We start from the raw sequence: 13,817 nt of genomic DNA on the forward strand, positions 1-13,817 counted from the left end.
CCGTGGGAGCTCAGCGGGAGGTCTCATCGCAGTATCTGTGTGCCCAAAGATGGGGTTCTTTGAGGTGCCTCTTCTGAGTTGTCCCTTCTCCGTGACATCCAGCTGTCCTAGTCGTTTGTCCCTCTTCTTCTCTGCCGTCTCCTCTTCCCGTCCCTGAGCCTCTAAAGTGGGTTGTCAGACAGAGGCCTGCCGGCCGAGTGCAGTTTGTTGCCCGTTTGTGTAAATACAGTTTATTAGAACCAAGCTCTAACCGTTCATTTAAATCTTAGCCTGTGACAGCTTTCGTACTGCACAGGGCAGAATTGAATCACGGAGGGAGAGACCATTCGGCCTTCTAAACCTAGCATTTTCTACCTGAACCTTTACAAAAAGGTTTACTGGCTCTTGCTCTAAGAGAAGAGGCGAGGGGCGCCTGGGGGGCCCCGTCGGTTAGGCGTCTGCCTCTTGGTTTCAGTTCAGGCCGTGATCTCAAGGTCACGAGATTGAGCTCTGTGCTGGACATGGAGCCTGCTTGAGATCCTCCCTCTGCCGCCTCCTCCCCCCTCTAAAAAGAAAAATAGTAAGAGTAAAAGAAGAGGCAGTAATTCTGGAAAATGGCTCCCATTTTCCTTTGACCCAGGCTAATTTTCCCTCCTTCCCCTCTGCCCTCTCCCTCATCCCCGGAGTAGTTTTCAGTGCTCAGTTGCTCTGGCTTTCCTTGACTCTCCAGTTCTTCCTGGTGACTGAGTTCCCTGTACTTGCCCCATGTCCCTGTATTTGACCTGGCCTCCACATATGTAACAAGCAACCTGGGAGATAATAAGTAGAATTTGCTGTCCTTTCGTTGCCTCTGACACCACCCAGAGCTATTACAGCCGGGGAGATTCACTGAGCACTGAACTTGAATTGCTCTTGCCTGTTCCAACCTCTGTGTGGATGCCACAGTGAATGGGACTTTCCCTGGGGTCATTTTTTTTGGGTCGAATTGATAATTCTGTGCGCAGTTCTGGGAGTGAGTGCTTGTTCCAAGTCTGAGCCTGGCTACCTTAAAGGCTTTCCAGAGAATGGAGTCGCTGCGGGCTCAGAAGGAGGTTGCTGTGGCTTGCAGCCCCCAGATACACTTGGGTTTTCCATTGCCCACTGCTAAATTGCAAAGAGTAAAAAAGCGCCAAGATTCTGATTACCAAGGGTCTCTCTCTCTTTCTCTCTCTTTTTTTTTTTTTTTGTCCCAGTTATATGCAGTTGCTGTCAAAGATCTAATAAGAAAGAGTGACAGAAGCTACAAAATAAAGTCCCATAACAGTACTGTGGAATACACCCTTACCAAGTTGGAGCCTGGAGGGAAATACCACATCATCGTCCAGCTGGGGAACATGAGCAAAGAGTCCAGTATAAAAATCACCACAGGTAAATGGGAGGGAGAGCAGGGTCCTTCTCACACAGGAAGGGGCCCATGGGGCTGCTCGGACGCCTAGACAGTAACAGTGGGAAGGACAAACACCCTCTTCAGTATCCACAGCAGGCCCAGCAGGATGGGCTTTCAGTGCCTGGGCTGCAGCGTGGTGGGCTGGAGGGTAGACTGTGTCTCTTTTCACTCTCCCTCTGCCCAGTTGGTTTTGACACTGGGGTGCAGGAGAGCAGGAATGCCCAAAAGAGTTAGGAAATAGTTTGTCACGAAAGCCAAGGATGGGAACCTGGGCTGAAATCCTGTGGTTCCTCGCGGCAGGGAGATGTGTAGCCAAGGAGGGAGACCAGGAACCATGAAGTAGATTGAAGGGGCCTTGCTGCCAGCCTGGGATTGGCTCGGCAGTCAGACTCTGGCTGAGAAAGCAGGTCATGAGCTCTGGTACTTGGGCAGCAGCAGACGATGTCACGGTGTCTGTGACGGAGGCTCGGTCTCACCAGGCCGGCCATGTGAGGAGTGGGTCTGGGCGGGACTCAGGGTGTCATTCTAGGGCTCTATGTTCGGGCACAGGCCTTGGCCCCTTGCTGAGATCTGAGGCTCCTCAGGCCCTGGGGCAGGACTGGGCGAGCAGGAGGCAGACTGGAGCCAGAGCAGAAGTCTAGCCAGGGAACTGTGTCCATCTCATTGCTTCCCTTTCTCCCCCACCCAATCTGGTTTTGGCATCCGTGGATCTCGGGGCCACTGAATGCAGTACTGTCCACATTTCTTGGCTAAAGGTATTATAACAACAACTAAAGAGATGCCAGTTAGAAAGTGTCTACCATGGGCTATGCTCTATGCTAAACAACATATGTACTTTATTTGTTCCTTAATCTAGCCTTTTGAGTTAGCGTTCTTTTATCTTTTCTTTTTTTTTTTAATATTTTATTTTTAGAGACAGCACAAAGGCATTGGGGGAGGGGCAGAGGGAGATGGGGAGGGGGAGAGAGACTCCCAAGCAGGCGCCACACTCCGTGCAGAGCCCGACCTGGGTCTCAGTCTCATGACCCTGAGATCATGACCTGAGCCTAAACCAAGAGTCAGATGTTCAACCTACTGAGCCCCTCAGGTGCCCCTTAGGTTAGCATTATCTAATCTATCTCATCAGACAGGAAAATGGTGATTCCATTCCATAGCCACTGACTGCATCCTGTCTCATCTTTAATTTTCAGTTTCATTATCTGCACCTGATGCCTTAAAAATCATAACAGAAAACGACCACGTTCTTCTGTTTTGGAAAAGTCTTGCTTTGAAGGAAAAGCATTTTAATGAAAGCAGGGTGAGTCCCTCCCTCCTCCTCAATGACTTTGGGAATCTAATTGAAACGCAGCTTTAGAGATGAGCTCGTTAATGGCGTGCTGGCATAGATGGGGAAAAAACAGAATAGGGCAAGGGAGTGAACTTGAGAATTAAAGGACCATTTTCTGTGGGCTTGCTAATTAGTGAAATGTTTATACTGCCCATTAAAGATGAGAATCTCTGCACTAAGCACTTTTCATTCCTGAACTTGTCTTTCCCTAAAGACAGGGAAATGGGCTGGAACCTGCGCTGTGCCTTCTGAAGCTGGGTGGGGCTGGGCATCGGAACCAGGGCCCCATCCTCCGCAGCCAGTCTGAGAGCGGGGCTGTGGCTCCCATGCCAGGGGCTGAGCCTCAAACTGGCCTCGCGGTTTCTTTGCCGTGGTGTGTGAGAGAGCAGGAAGTGCTCGAACATAGTCTGTTGACCTTATAGAAAACACTGTTTTGTCTGTCATTGGCAGACCGATGACTGTATTCACAGCAGACGGTGGGAGGGGAAGGAGAGCGTCACCAGGGAACAGATTGGCCACCCAGAGGTGGACAGATTCTGTAGTGGACCCAGCCTGTCCCCATGGTTGGCAAAGCAGGAGCTAAACAGAGACACAGTAAATCAGCTGTGGCTGTTTCAGGGTTTGGTGGCAGCAAAGAGCGCTGGGGTTGTGAACAGTCACGGTGTCAGGCCAGAAGCACAACTAGATTAAAACTTGAAAATTCTCACAACTCTTCCAACCGTGACGTGTAAGTGGTTAATATACTCGAATACAAAGAAAGCTTTCAAAGCTGTTCAAAACAGAAATTGATTTCTGTTGTTTCTGATTTCGGAAGAGGTACAGGTAACAAAGTAAAAACTATAGTAGTCGTAGGCAAAAGAAAAGAAGGATCTACCTCCCTGATCATCTGAACCACAGAGACAGGACACTTTCATGTGAAACAGGCTGAGTTTGTGGGGAAGAGTTACCAGAATGAGTTGTAGTCGGGGAGATTAGCACTCTGGAGATAATGAATTGGAAATGCTTCCGTAAGGCCTTTGGGTAACACCTATCCAAAACAGAAAAAGCATTTACAGCCTTTGACCCAGCAGTTCTTTTAGGATCTTAATCTGAGAAAACGATATACTCCACGAATTTATGGACAAGGCTCTCCAGGGCAGTTCTATTTCTGGGAACAAGAAAGAAGAGACAACTTTAATGTCCCAACAGAAGACGACTAGTTAAATAAATGGTTAATGTTTGTGTCATTTAAATGTTTTTCTTTATAACTTTATAACTTTATGTATTTTGCAAATGTTCTACAGCAGGTGTATATTAGATAGAAAAGGAGGAATGCTAGTGTAGGTTGGAGAAGGCAGGAATGGAACGCCAGGCAGGTGGTGCTGGGAGGCCCAGTTTGACAGCCAGCTGTCATCAGGGTCCCTCCTAGGTGGCGGAAGCCTGGCTTTCAGGTTGAGCTGGCAGGTCAGTACTTCACTTCCCATGGAGTGTGCATAAGCAGGTCGCATGTCCTCCCCTCCCCACCCCCCTGCACTAGGCTTAGTTCAGTGGAATGGGGACCAAGAGCCCGTGAGTATGAGTTCAATGTCAATGGAATAGGGACCAAGAGCCAATAAGTGTGCAGTGGGGCCCAGTATGTTGTTCGGGATATGAGAGGAGGCTTTTTCTTTGATGCTGATGGGGTAGGAGTTGGTGGCTTTGACACTGGGGTACTTAGAGATTAGCAGAGAAGTCCAGTAGTCAGTTCTGATCCCATCCTGATCTTGAAGCACTTTCTCTTCAAGGCCAGGTTGGTCTGGGGCAACCATCCGCCTCCAGGAGCTGGAGAGGGAGCTGTGGGCTGCCTATGGAGTTCCCACACACTGTTCTACCGAGAAACGTTCTGACATTTTTTATCCCACTGCTGGAGTCCCCTGTGACCCGGATTTATTATCAGTCAGATCCCATTACGGGGAACTACTACTGACTTGTCCAGATTCTTTGTGGCATTTACTATTACTTCAAATGAGTGAACTGTTGACCAGAACTTTGTGCACTGGAATATTTGTTAAAATGGCTTTTATTAGGGCTACACTTTTCACTTCCACTTTGTAGCTCCTCAGTGGGTGTGGTAGTTATTTGAGACATTTGGGATGGGAAAATTACCATTTTCTGAATCCAGTATCTCAATGGTAATGTAAAAAGATCCAGTAAGAAGCCCAAAGTGCTTTAACATCTATAAAAGCCTGCAATACGGAGCTCACATAAAGTTGGAACCAGTAATAGAAGCTGTCAGAGTCCTTATTTAAGATCCTGAACAATCTCTCGTGTCTTTGTTTTCAGGGCTATGAGATACACATGTTGGATAGTGCCATGAATATCTCAGCTTACCTTGGGAATACTACTGACAATTTCTTTAAAATTTCCAACCTGAAACTGGGTCATAATTACACTTTCACCGTGCAAGCAAGATGCCTTTTTGGCAGCCAGATTTGTGGGGAGCCTGCTGTCCTGCTGTACGATGAGCTGGGGTCCGGTAAGTCACTTGATGGGGCCATTTCTGTCTTCAGTTCTGGGAAAGTGATGAAGGCTATAGCAGGGTTTGATGAATTTATGTATTTTTTTTTTAAAGATTTTATTTATTTGGGGGAGAGAGCACGCACATGCACAAGAGCAGGGGAGGGATAGAGGGAGAGGCAGAGAATCCCAAGCTAATTCTGCTGAGCAAGGAGCCTGACTTCAGGGGTCTAGATCATGACCAGAGCTGAGACCAGGAGTTGGATGCTTAACTGACTGAACCACCCAGGTGCCCCAAGATGTGTCTTTCCAAAGTGCATGTAAAATGTTCTCTCTCTCTCAAAAAAAAAAAAAAAAAAAAAAATTCTTTTAGTTCAGAAGAAAATCACTTCCGTTTCAATTTAGTCAGGCACTGATTTAACAAACACTTCCTGAGCCAGGCGTGGTATGAGAAGCTGGGGTTACAAAGTGACCACATTCTGAATGTAAAGCCCAAAAAAGGGAATAGGGTAAAAATGGGTTTTGTTTCAAAAGGAGGTCCTGCTTGGGTAACACTAGCTTGGTATGAGTTTTATTGTTTGTTTTTTGCAGGACTTCTCAGAGCCTCCAATATGCTAATGTTCCCTGTGGTTCTTTCAAGTCAGTAACTAATCTCCTTCCCATAGAGTTACTGATTTTATAGCTTCATCTTAGCCGTTGCTCCCGAGCAGAACCTGAATTTGGCCTGGCATCTTGTCTTCTCAACCCTCACAGATGCTGGCACTGGGTCATGCTGATGGCGGAGGAGAGGAACCTTTCCTTTACACAGAAATTCTGCTTGTATTGTAGTAGCTTGGCCAGGATATCCACAGACGCTTTGCCACTGGTCTTTTTTTCTTCCATTTCTTCCCAGCCAGGAACTCACCAACACTCAAGCCAAAATCTTGCGTTTGAGTTGTTGTGTGCTCCAACATGTCCTGCTTCCCAGGCACCTCCCTAAAAGGAAAACCTTGGCAGACTGCATCCCTTTGGAGAATCCCAGCATACTTGAGGTTCTGAGAAGGTCTTACAGAAAACAAACAACAAAAGTCTTGTTAACCTAGCGTTTCCTAAATAGAGCCTCCTCTCTAAGTAAAACCAATTAACGACTGAAATAGACTGTGGGAAAAAGTGTTGCCTTAATAAAACTGAGCTTATCAAGCAGGAAGAATCTCTCCATGAGGCCTCAGTTTGTCTCTGTCTTGTCTCTTGATGTTTGCTGTCCTCTCAGAAGTGGGGTGAGGGGGCTTCACTCCTTCCTGTTTCCTACACGACCCTGGTTCCTCCCGACTCTTCCAGCTAAGAGCATCCCCCTAATTTAGCGGTTCACACCTGGGGTTAGGTTGGGACATATGATCTGAGAGTTTGCTGCAGCTTTTCCTGGTGGGTCAGTAATGAGAGAAATTAAAGGCATGGATTCTGAGTTGTTAGATTGGTCTTGCAAGAAATGGCTGTTCTCTGGCCCATCTTGATGATCTGGTTGGGGTGAGTTCCTGGGTCGCTACTGGGCCTTCCCTGTGAGGCCCAGGCCTGGTCCGTACCATGTAGCCCTATCCCAGGGCTGGTCCTCCCAGAATGACCTCAAGCCTGACAAACTCCTTATGGGACCTGGAAAGTCCACTGTGCTTCCGTAGCTCAAACTGACTTCCAAGTTCCACTTTTGGTCCTCAGGCTCAGACTTTCCCCTATTTCTTAAGACCAGCCCAAACCCAAAGATGGCTTGGCCCTAGAGCCTTGTGGAGGCCGATCTACCAGCCCATCATCATAGAGCTGGAATTTGTTTCAGACATGGGGAAGTGAGCATCGTTATTAGGTCATAGACCCCGAACTGGCTTTGCAAAGAGCATTTAAAAAATGTGAAACGTGTATGGAAGGGTTCTCTCTTTTATCTACGTAAAAAAAAAAAAAACAAAAAACCCATAAAACTTGATGAGCTGTTAAGTCAGTGTTGCAGTAAAGGAATCTCGTTTGTATCACTTAATGGAGCTTCAGGTAATTGCAGTTCAGAGTGACTTTGGTGCCAAGTAGGGGGAAATAATTGCAATCTCGTTAATTAGTGGTCTGATTTCACATCCTCTTATGTAAGGCAAGCAAGTGGTCTTAAGTAATAATGCTAATGAAATCAATGTTGATACCCCAACAAAGGTCTCCCTTCCAAGAGATTATCTAAATAAACAACAAGGCCGTGATTAGGAGGCTAATGTAATTACCGTATTTGCATGCCCCAGGCCCGTGGGCTGTCAGCTCGTGGGGAGGCGTCGGGAAACAGTCAGGCGTCAGGTGCAGGAACGGCGGCTCGGCTCACTGTTTGCCGGCTCCTAGTGATTTGGTGCTGGTGGTGTTGGTGGGGAGTGGGGAGGGGGTTGGGTTGCCTCATCGCCCCCCCCACCCCTCCCTGACGTCGGAGGCTAATCCGGTGGCTTCTTGCCCCGGCAGGTGGGGGCGCGTCGGCGTCCCAGGCCGCCAGATCCACTGACGTTGCCGCCGTGGCGGTGCCCATCTTGTTCCTGGTCCTGCTGAGCCTGGGCGTGGGCTTTGCCGTCCTGTACACGAAGCACCGGAGGCTGCAGAGCAGCTTCACCGCCTTCGCCAACAGCCACTACAGCTCCAGGCTGGGCTCGGCCATCTTCTCCTCGGGGGACGACCTGGGTGAGTGAGCCCCCCCCCTCCACCCCGGGCTTCCTCCAAAGCCAGGTCCTTGGTTAGGAGATGCGTGGGTTAGGCTTGTCTTGGGACACTTAGGAGGGGTTCGTTAACCAATGATCTCACTGCTTTACTTTACGTTAAACCCTTTGGAGCCCTTAGCTTGGAACTTGCTTCTCTGTTCAAATACTGGTACTCCCTTCAGCAGTGTGGTCCTGGCCCCAGAGCAGGAGCGGTTTTGTGGAAGAAGTGGGAGGAGCTTGCCTTGTGCAGGAAGGATAGGAGGGCCCGGGGCTTGGGAGACTCCCAGGTTTCCCGGAATGTCCAAGCCCTCTCATCCTTCATGGACCTGGAGGTCTGACATCTTGGGAGAGCCTAGTCAAGAGGAGATGTCATGCTTGCCCACATGACTTCTGTCCAAAGAGGCCCTTTCCATCTGGCTCTCTGTCTTTCTGATACAGCTGGTCAAACCTCCCCGGCCATTCTTCTTTCCCGTATCCACAGCATGGTATGGGAAAAAGAAAAGAAGTAGCCCTTTTAAGATGTCTGCATGCTCAGATTCTAAAAGCTAATAGAGCTAGTAGATTGCTTAATATGGTAAATTAGGTGTGTTTCGGGGGTCTTCCCCGAATGTGATTTCACGTACCTATTTTTTTCTGGAAACCAGTTATAATCTTTTTTCTTTGGGAAGTACTTGTATATTCCCCGCCCACTGATCATTTGATATTAGCTTTGCTCCCTCTTCTCAGTTTCCTGTGTTGTTTTGTACAAGTATTTGGGCTGCCTTGCATGAATGGGCTGCATTCTTTGTTTCCGTTCCTGGAGGCAAAAGGCGTTGGACCCTTGGTGGTACCACACAGTGATCACTGAATGTGGATCACAGCTTAGTTGCACAGGATTGGAATAGGGGCCACAGCGGGACATTCTTTGCCCCTCTAAGATCCCTACCCTCAGAGCAGTGAGGGTTCAGAGGAGGGAGCAGATTATGAGGTTTCACTGTTAACATCAGCTGTGGATCATTCAAATTAGGGAAGCTAAATTGCCCTCTGGACTTTTGGGTAGGTCTTGAGATTCCCCCTCATAAGAGGTTGACTTTCTTTATTTGATCAAGTTCAAGCTGCCATTAAAATAAGCTTGGCTACCCTTTGATGGGGGAGAAGGTGACCCAAGCGTGTCGGCGGGGAGCTGAGCTGGGATTTGGCTTTGGCTACCGCACCTGATGGGCTGTGGTCCCGATTTTCCAGGCTGGTGGTGTTGGGAGTGGTCAGGGCAGAGCAGTGGGAGTTGGGGTCAGATGCAGATGCGATGGAACTCACCACAGACTCTTTTGCCTTTAGGGGAGGACGATGAAGATGCCCCTATGATAACAGGATTTTCAGACGACGTCCCCATGGTGATAGCCTGAAAGCTCTCCTCACTAGAAACCAAATGGTGTAAATATTTTATTTGATAAAGATAGTTGATGGTTTATTTTAAAAGATGCACTTTGAGTTGCAATACGTTATTTTTATATCGGCCAAAAACAAAAACAAAAAAGGAAAGAAAGGAATGAATAAACTTTGTAGTAATCAGCTGTGAACTTCAAACCAGGTTGATTTTAGTAACCAAATTGCTCTGATTTCATATTAATGTAGTCTTACAGGGCTGTGCTTGCTGGGCATGCTTTTAAGTCTGTGAGATAATTTTGAGTCAATAAATTGGCCGTTCTTTTTATTTTTCTAAGACAGAAATGTATTTAATAAAAACGTTGAGAGAGGGTGATGGGTGGCATCTCTCCCACCCCCGCCCCTCCCCCCGCCATTGAAAGTGTGCTCAAATTTTAAATTTTGTTTGGATTTTGTTTATAGGAAAGAGTTTGTGTGTATAGTGGGGAAAAGTTCTTTTCTGTACCTTTGTTAATTTATTCGGACTCTATATAAGGCAAGGCTTTCGTGGTCGTCGACTCCGCACGTTATGAGGGGTTGTAGGGTCGAGGAGTGGGGAACAGAAGCAGTTTTGTTGCCATTCCAGAAACAGTCTGTTTTTATTCACTTGTGTGTCATGTAATGGTATCGGGCAGGAGAGCACATTGAATCATTGCTCGGTTTCAGTTAGACAGAGCTGCGGCTCCGAGAGCCCTGCAAGCAACGGCTTCTTCTCTTACGTTCACCGCTGGAATCTTACCGTCTACGCCTCTGCACAAGACGTAGCTCTCCACGCTGCAAGCTGAGAACACTGCTTTATTATACACTGGTGTCGTGGTCATTGCAACAAATGACTGCTCGTGGGAGAGTGCTAGGTCTGGGCCATGAGAGATACACTGGTAGATAAGAGTACCTAATTTGTCCTTTGCTGATATCTTGTTTTTCCTTACCCCTGAAGAATCTGGAATGTAAAGTGTTTTCTGTTGTTGTTTGTTTGTTTTTTAAGTTTGTTTTTTTTTTTTAATTAGAGCAAGTCAGAGTATAAGCATGGGAAGCAGGAGAGGGAGAAGCAGACTCCCCACTGAGCAGAGAGCCCCATGCAGGGCTCGATCCCAGAACCCTGAGATCATGGCCTGAGCCGAAGACAGATGCTTCACTGACTGAGCCACCCAGGCGCCCCTCAAATGTAAAGTTTCATATTTATGTTCAGGTGGCCACTTACTATCTTTAAAACTCTGTCCCTGATATATGCAGTCATTTTGAATTGGGTCAGTGCCTTTTCTCTTTTTTTTTTCTTTTTCTTTTCTTTCCTTCCACCTCCTTCCCCGCACCCCTGCCCAGTTGAAAGGATGTTGTTCGCTCCGACAGAGATACAGGAGATGGACGCACTTGAGACCATTCCATCTAATTGAGAGTCACAGCAACGCTAGAGCTTACTCGCTCTGTAAAACAAGCTGAGCTTTTATTCCTTATGCCTTTAAACGCCACCCGGGTATTCACCTCATGGCCACTTGCTAGGTCCGTGGAGTCCCATCGCAGACCAACGCCCGCCCTAGACACCGACGTCCAGCGCCCTGGTGATTCCTGCCGGAGGAGCCCCACTGGAGAGAACTTCTCAGCTGAGAAACAGGGAGTTGGGGGATGTCCCAAAATCATGTTTCTGAATATGTGTCCTTTATATGCAAGCTTCGTAAAGACCCCGTGTCCTCCGAGGTGTGCCGTGTCACCTTCTCACAAGTATTTGCTTTCTTTTAACCAAAAGTATCATTCTTGGGCAAGAATATAGTTTTGTTCTATCTAGTGACTGGAAAACAAAGAGCCAATTAAATTTTTTAGTTTTAAAAAGTTTAATTTATATATACACACACACACACACACACACACACACATATATATATATTTTGAATGAGGAGTATTTTCAACTGTAGACATGTAGTTAGGTCGTGTGGGTAAGGCTCCGTTGTATTCTAACAGGCGGTGGTCATGAGGAGCCTCCTCCCGGCCTTTCTCCCTGCTTCTCCGCCTCCCTTTCCTTTGTGAGTTTCGTAAAGAATGGAGTTTCTTTGGCTTTATCTTGTCTTACCTTATCTTAATCGGACCACTAGAAAGTATATTTTCTTCTTCTGCCAACTTCTCGTTGGCATTCGTAAAAGCTGATCTCAAAGGCTCTGAGACGTTCTTCTCCGTGGCTCCGCAGGCAAGCCTTTCTCCAGAGCCTGTGTGTCCAGTCGGCGACCGGAGACCCGTCTGAGCACCCAGTTCCTGTTCCTCGTGCCTCCAGCGCTTAGTGCACAGTACTGTATAGACTGACCGTCACCCCTCTCCTCGGAGAACGCCACTGTGCTGTTTGAGACAAAGCAGCCTTTTAGGGCTAGAGTATTTTATATACACAGAAGAGCTGAGTTTCTGAAGACTAAGCTAGGTAGACGCAGCTACGTGTAAATTGTATATTTTTATGAACTTTTCAAGCACGCACTCTTCCTTCCCTCTGCATAGCTTCGTGGGGTTTCGGTGTACGTGTGCTGTCTGCGAGAGTCCAGAGGTGGGAGTGGCCATAGGAGAGGGCAACAAAAAGTATGTGTGGCCTTTGGAAGTGACCAGGTAATTGTCTTCACTGTGACCAGGCGGAGCCCCTGTTTGTGAAGAAGGGGCTTTTTCGTACCTCCTTGGAGATGCCACCTCGAAAGTTCACACTGTACAGGGTAAAGGTTTTATTCTCCCCCAGCGCACATTTGAATGTCAGAAGCCCACATGCACATGGGCCACGGTGGACCACTAACGGACCGCTAATATTTGGCAGGCCAGGGGGATTATGTCCAGATTTTCTCTGGAGGCTGATCTTGCCCCTTTATGTCCTAAACACCCCTCGAGCTCGAGCCTTGTGAGACCCGGGTCCAGGCGGGTGAAATGACAGAGTCAGATTCCGAGGAGGAGTCGAGGGAGGAGCCACATCTATGTAGACCTTTCCAGACAGGTGAGACGCTCCAGGAACTGCTGGCTGCCCTGGCCTGCTGGGTACAAGGTTATGATGCTGGGTCACTGGTTGAAACTTTGGACTTTGGGAAGAGAGGTTCCTGGGGCTCCATCTCTGCTCAGGGCGGAGCATCTATCACTTGGGGCATTTGTGGGACAGGTGTGGGACACACTGCGCCATTGCTCCTGCCCGGCATCCTGGCCTCCTAGGTTAAACTAGGCTGTAGCCGTTTAAGGAATGTACCCCTTCTCACACAGTGGCTGTCTTAGAGGGACCTGGGGAGAGCGGTGGTGTGGGGACGCTCTTAGAGATAATCATCCACTTCCCCTTGGAGAATCCTGTCTTCAAATATCCACCCAGCGGTCCCTCCATCTTGGAAGATTATGGTCCCACTGCTTCGTTAAGGGCAGAAACCTCATCTAGTTAGGTTTGGTTGGTCACTTCCCTACTAAGGGGGACATGGTGCCTCCCTGAGAAGATTTCTTCTCTTCCTTCGACAGAGCTGGGAGACCCCTCAGAGAAGGGTTCTGGGAGATAAGTCAACCGAATACTATCTCCATATTGATTTCCAGAATTGACTCTTGAAACTTTGAAATCTTCCACTTTGTTGGGATTGTCTCTTGACATTCCTAGTTTGTTATTTTTATTAACTGGAGTGTGTGCTGCCTTTCAGGTACAATTTTTGTGTAATAAAAGCCAGTGCATTAAGTTTATATAGACTACTTTCTATGCAAGACTGAGATATGGAATAGAGAGCAGGAGGTATGGGTAGTTGGGTACATGGACAATGAGCTCGTTCTCAGAATGGGAACCTCCATCGGACGTGGGTTGAGGGAGGACGGGTTGCATGTATGTTTCTGCCCACTGATTTTGAGCAGCCATATTAGGAATTAAATCCTCAGAGCCAAGTAACCGGAGGCTGGTATTTGTTTCATGTGTGTTAACGCCAATGGAAGAAAGTACGAGTGCCGAAGTGGAACATTATTCTCAGATATCCCGTGTCATTTCTCCTGTAAAGACTCTTGTTACGAATTGCTAGAAACTTTAGGCAAAATCCAAGTATTGGCAGCAAAATAAAGGCCTACTCTGCTCTTATTTAAAGTGAAACACTGTATACTTGTTTCTCTCCAAAGTGAAATTAGGCGTTTATGATTTCAATTGCCTTGATACATTTCCAAATCACCTGTTTCTGCTGAAGATTTTACTATATTGTTGCACAATTTTATGATAATTTTTGTCTCAATGTCAACTTTTTTCACTGAATAAAATGTAACTGGGTCAAGGAAACACCTCTATGAAAATCTACTCTCTCTTCCTGTGTCTCGAGTTCTTTTGAGCGCAATAAAGATGGTTAATACAGTCTCCGAACACCCTTCGATTTGCTGGTTCTAGAAGGAGGCTGCTTCTGTAGATGAGGTCACCCTGAGACCTGGAACAATTCTGTTATTGACAGGGTGGTCTCAGACAGTGGATCCTTGACGCACACGGTGCCTGGGTGTCATCTGAGGGCCAGGGAGATGTCAGGGTGGCTGTTGTGGGGTAAATAGAATTATCCTGAAGGAGCAGTGGCCC

At 47.5% G+C, this 13,817-nt stretch overlaps 1 protein-coding gene across 1 annotated transcript in view; it reads left to right on the forward strand.

The window, feature by feature from the left end:
• Positions 1 to 13,548, forward strand: part of SORL1 (sortilin related receptor 1) — a 151,298-nt gene extending 137,750 nt beyond the window's left edge. The window contains exons 44-48 of the mRNA XM_082683701.1: positions 1,212 to 1,386; positions 2,596 to 2,702; positions 5,034 to 5,226; positions 7,662 to 7,874; positions 9,206 to 13,548. Coding sequence (XP_082539827.1) covers positions 1,212 to 1,386; positions 2,596 to 2,702; positions 5,034 to 5,226; positions 7,662 to 7,874; positions 9,206 to 9,273 — 756 coding nt within the window. The 3' untranslated portion in view covers positions 9,274 to 13,548. The remainder of the gene's footprint in view (positions 1 to 1,211; positions 1,387 to 2,595; positions 2,703 to 5,033; positions 5,227 to 7,661; positions 7,875 to 9,205) is intronic.
• The last annotated feature ends 269 nt before the right edge of the window (positions 13,549 to 13,817 follow it).

This window comes from Mustela nivalis (assembly GCF_964662115.1).
Source record: "Mustela nivalis genome assembly, chromosome: 9".
Taxonomy (NCBI): domain Eukaryota; kingdom Metazoa; phylum Chordata; class Mammalia; order Carnivora; family Mustelidae; genus Mustela; species Mustela nivalis.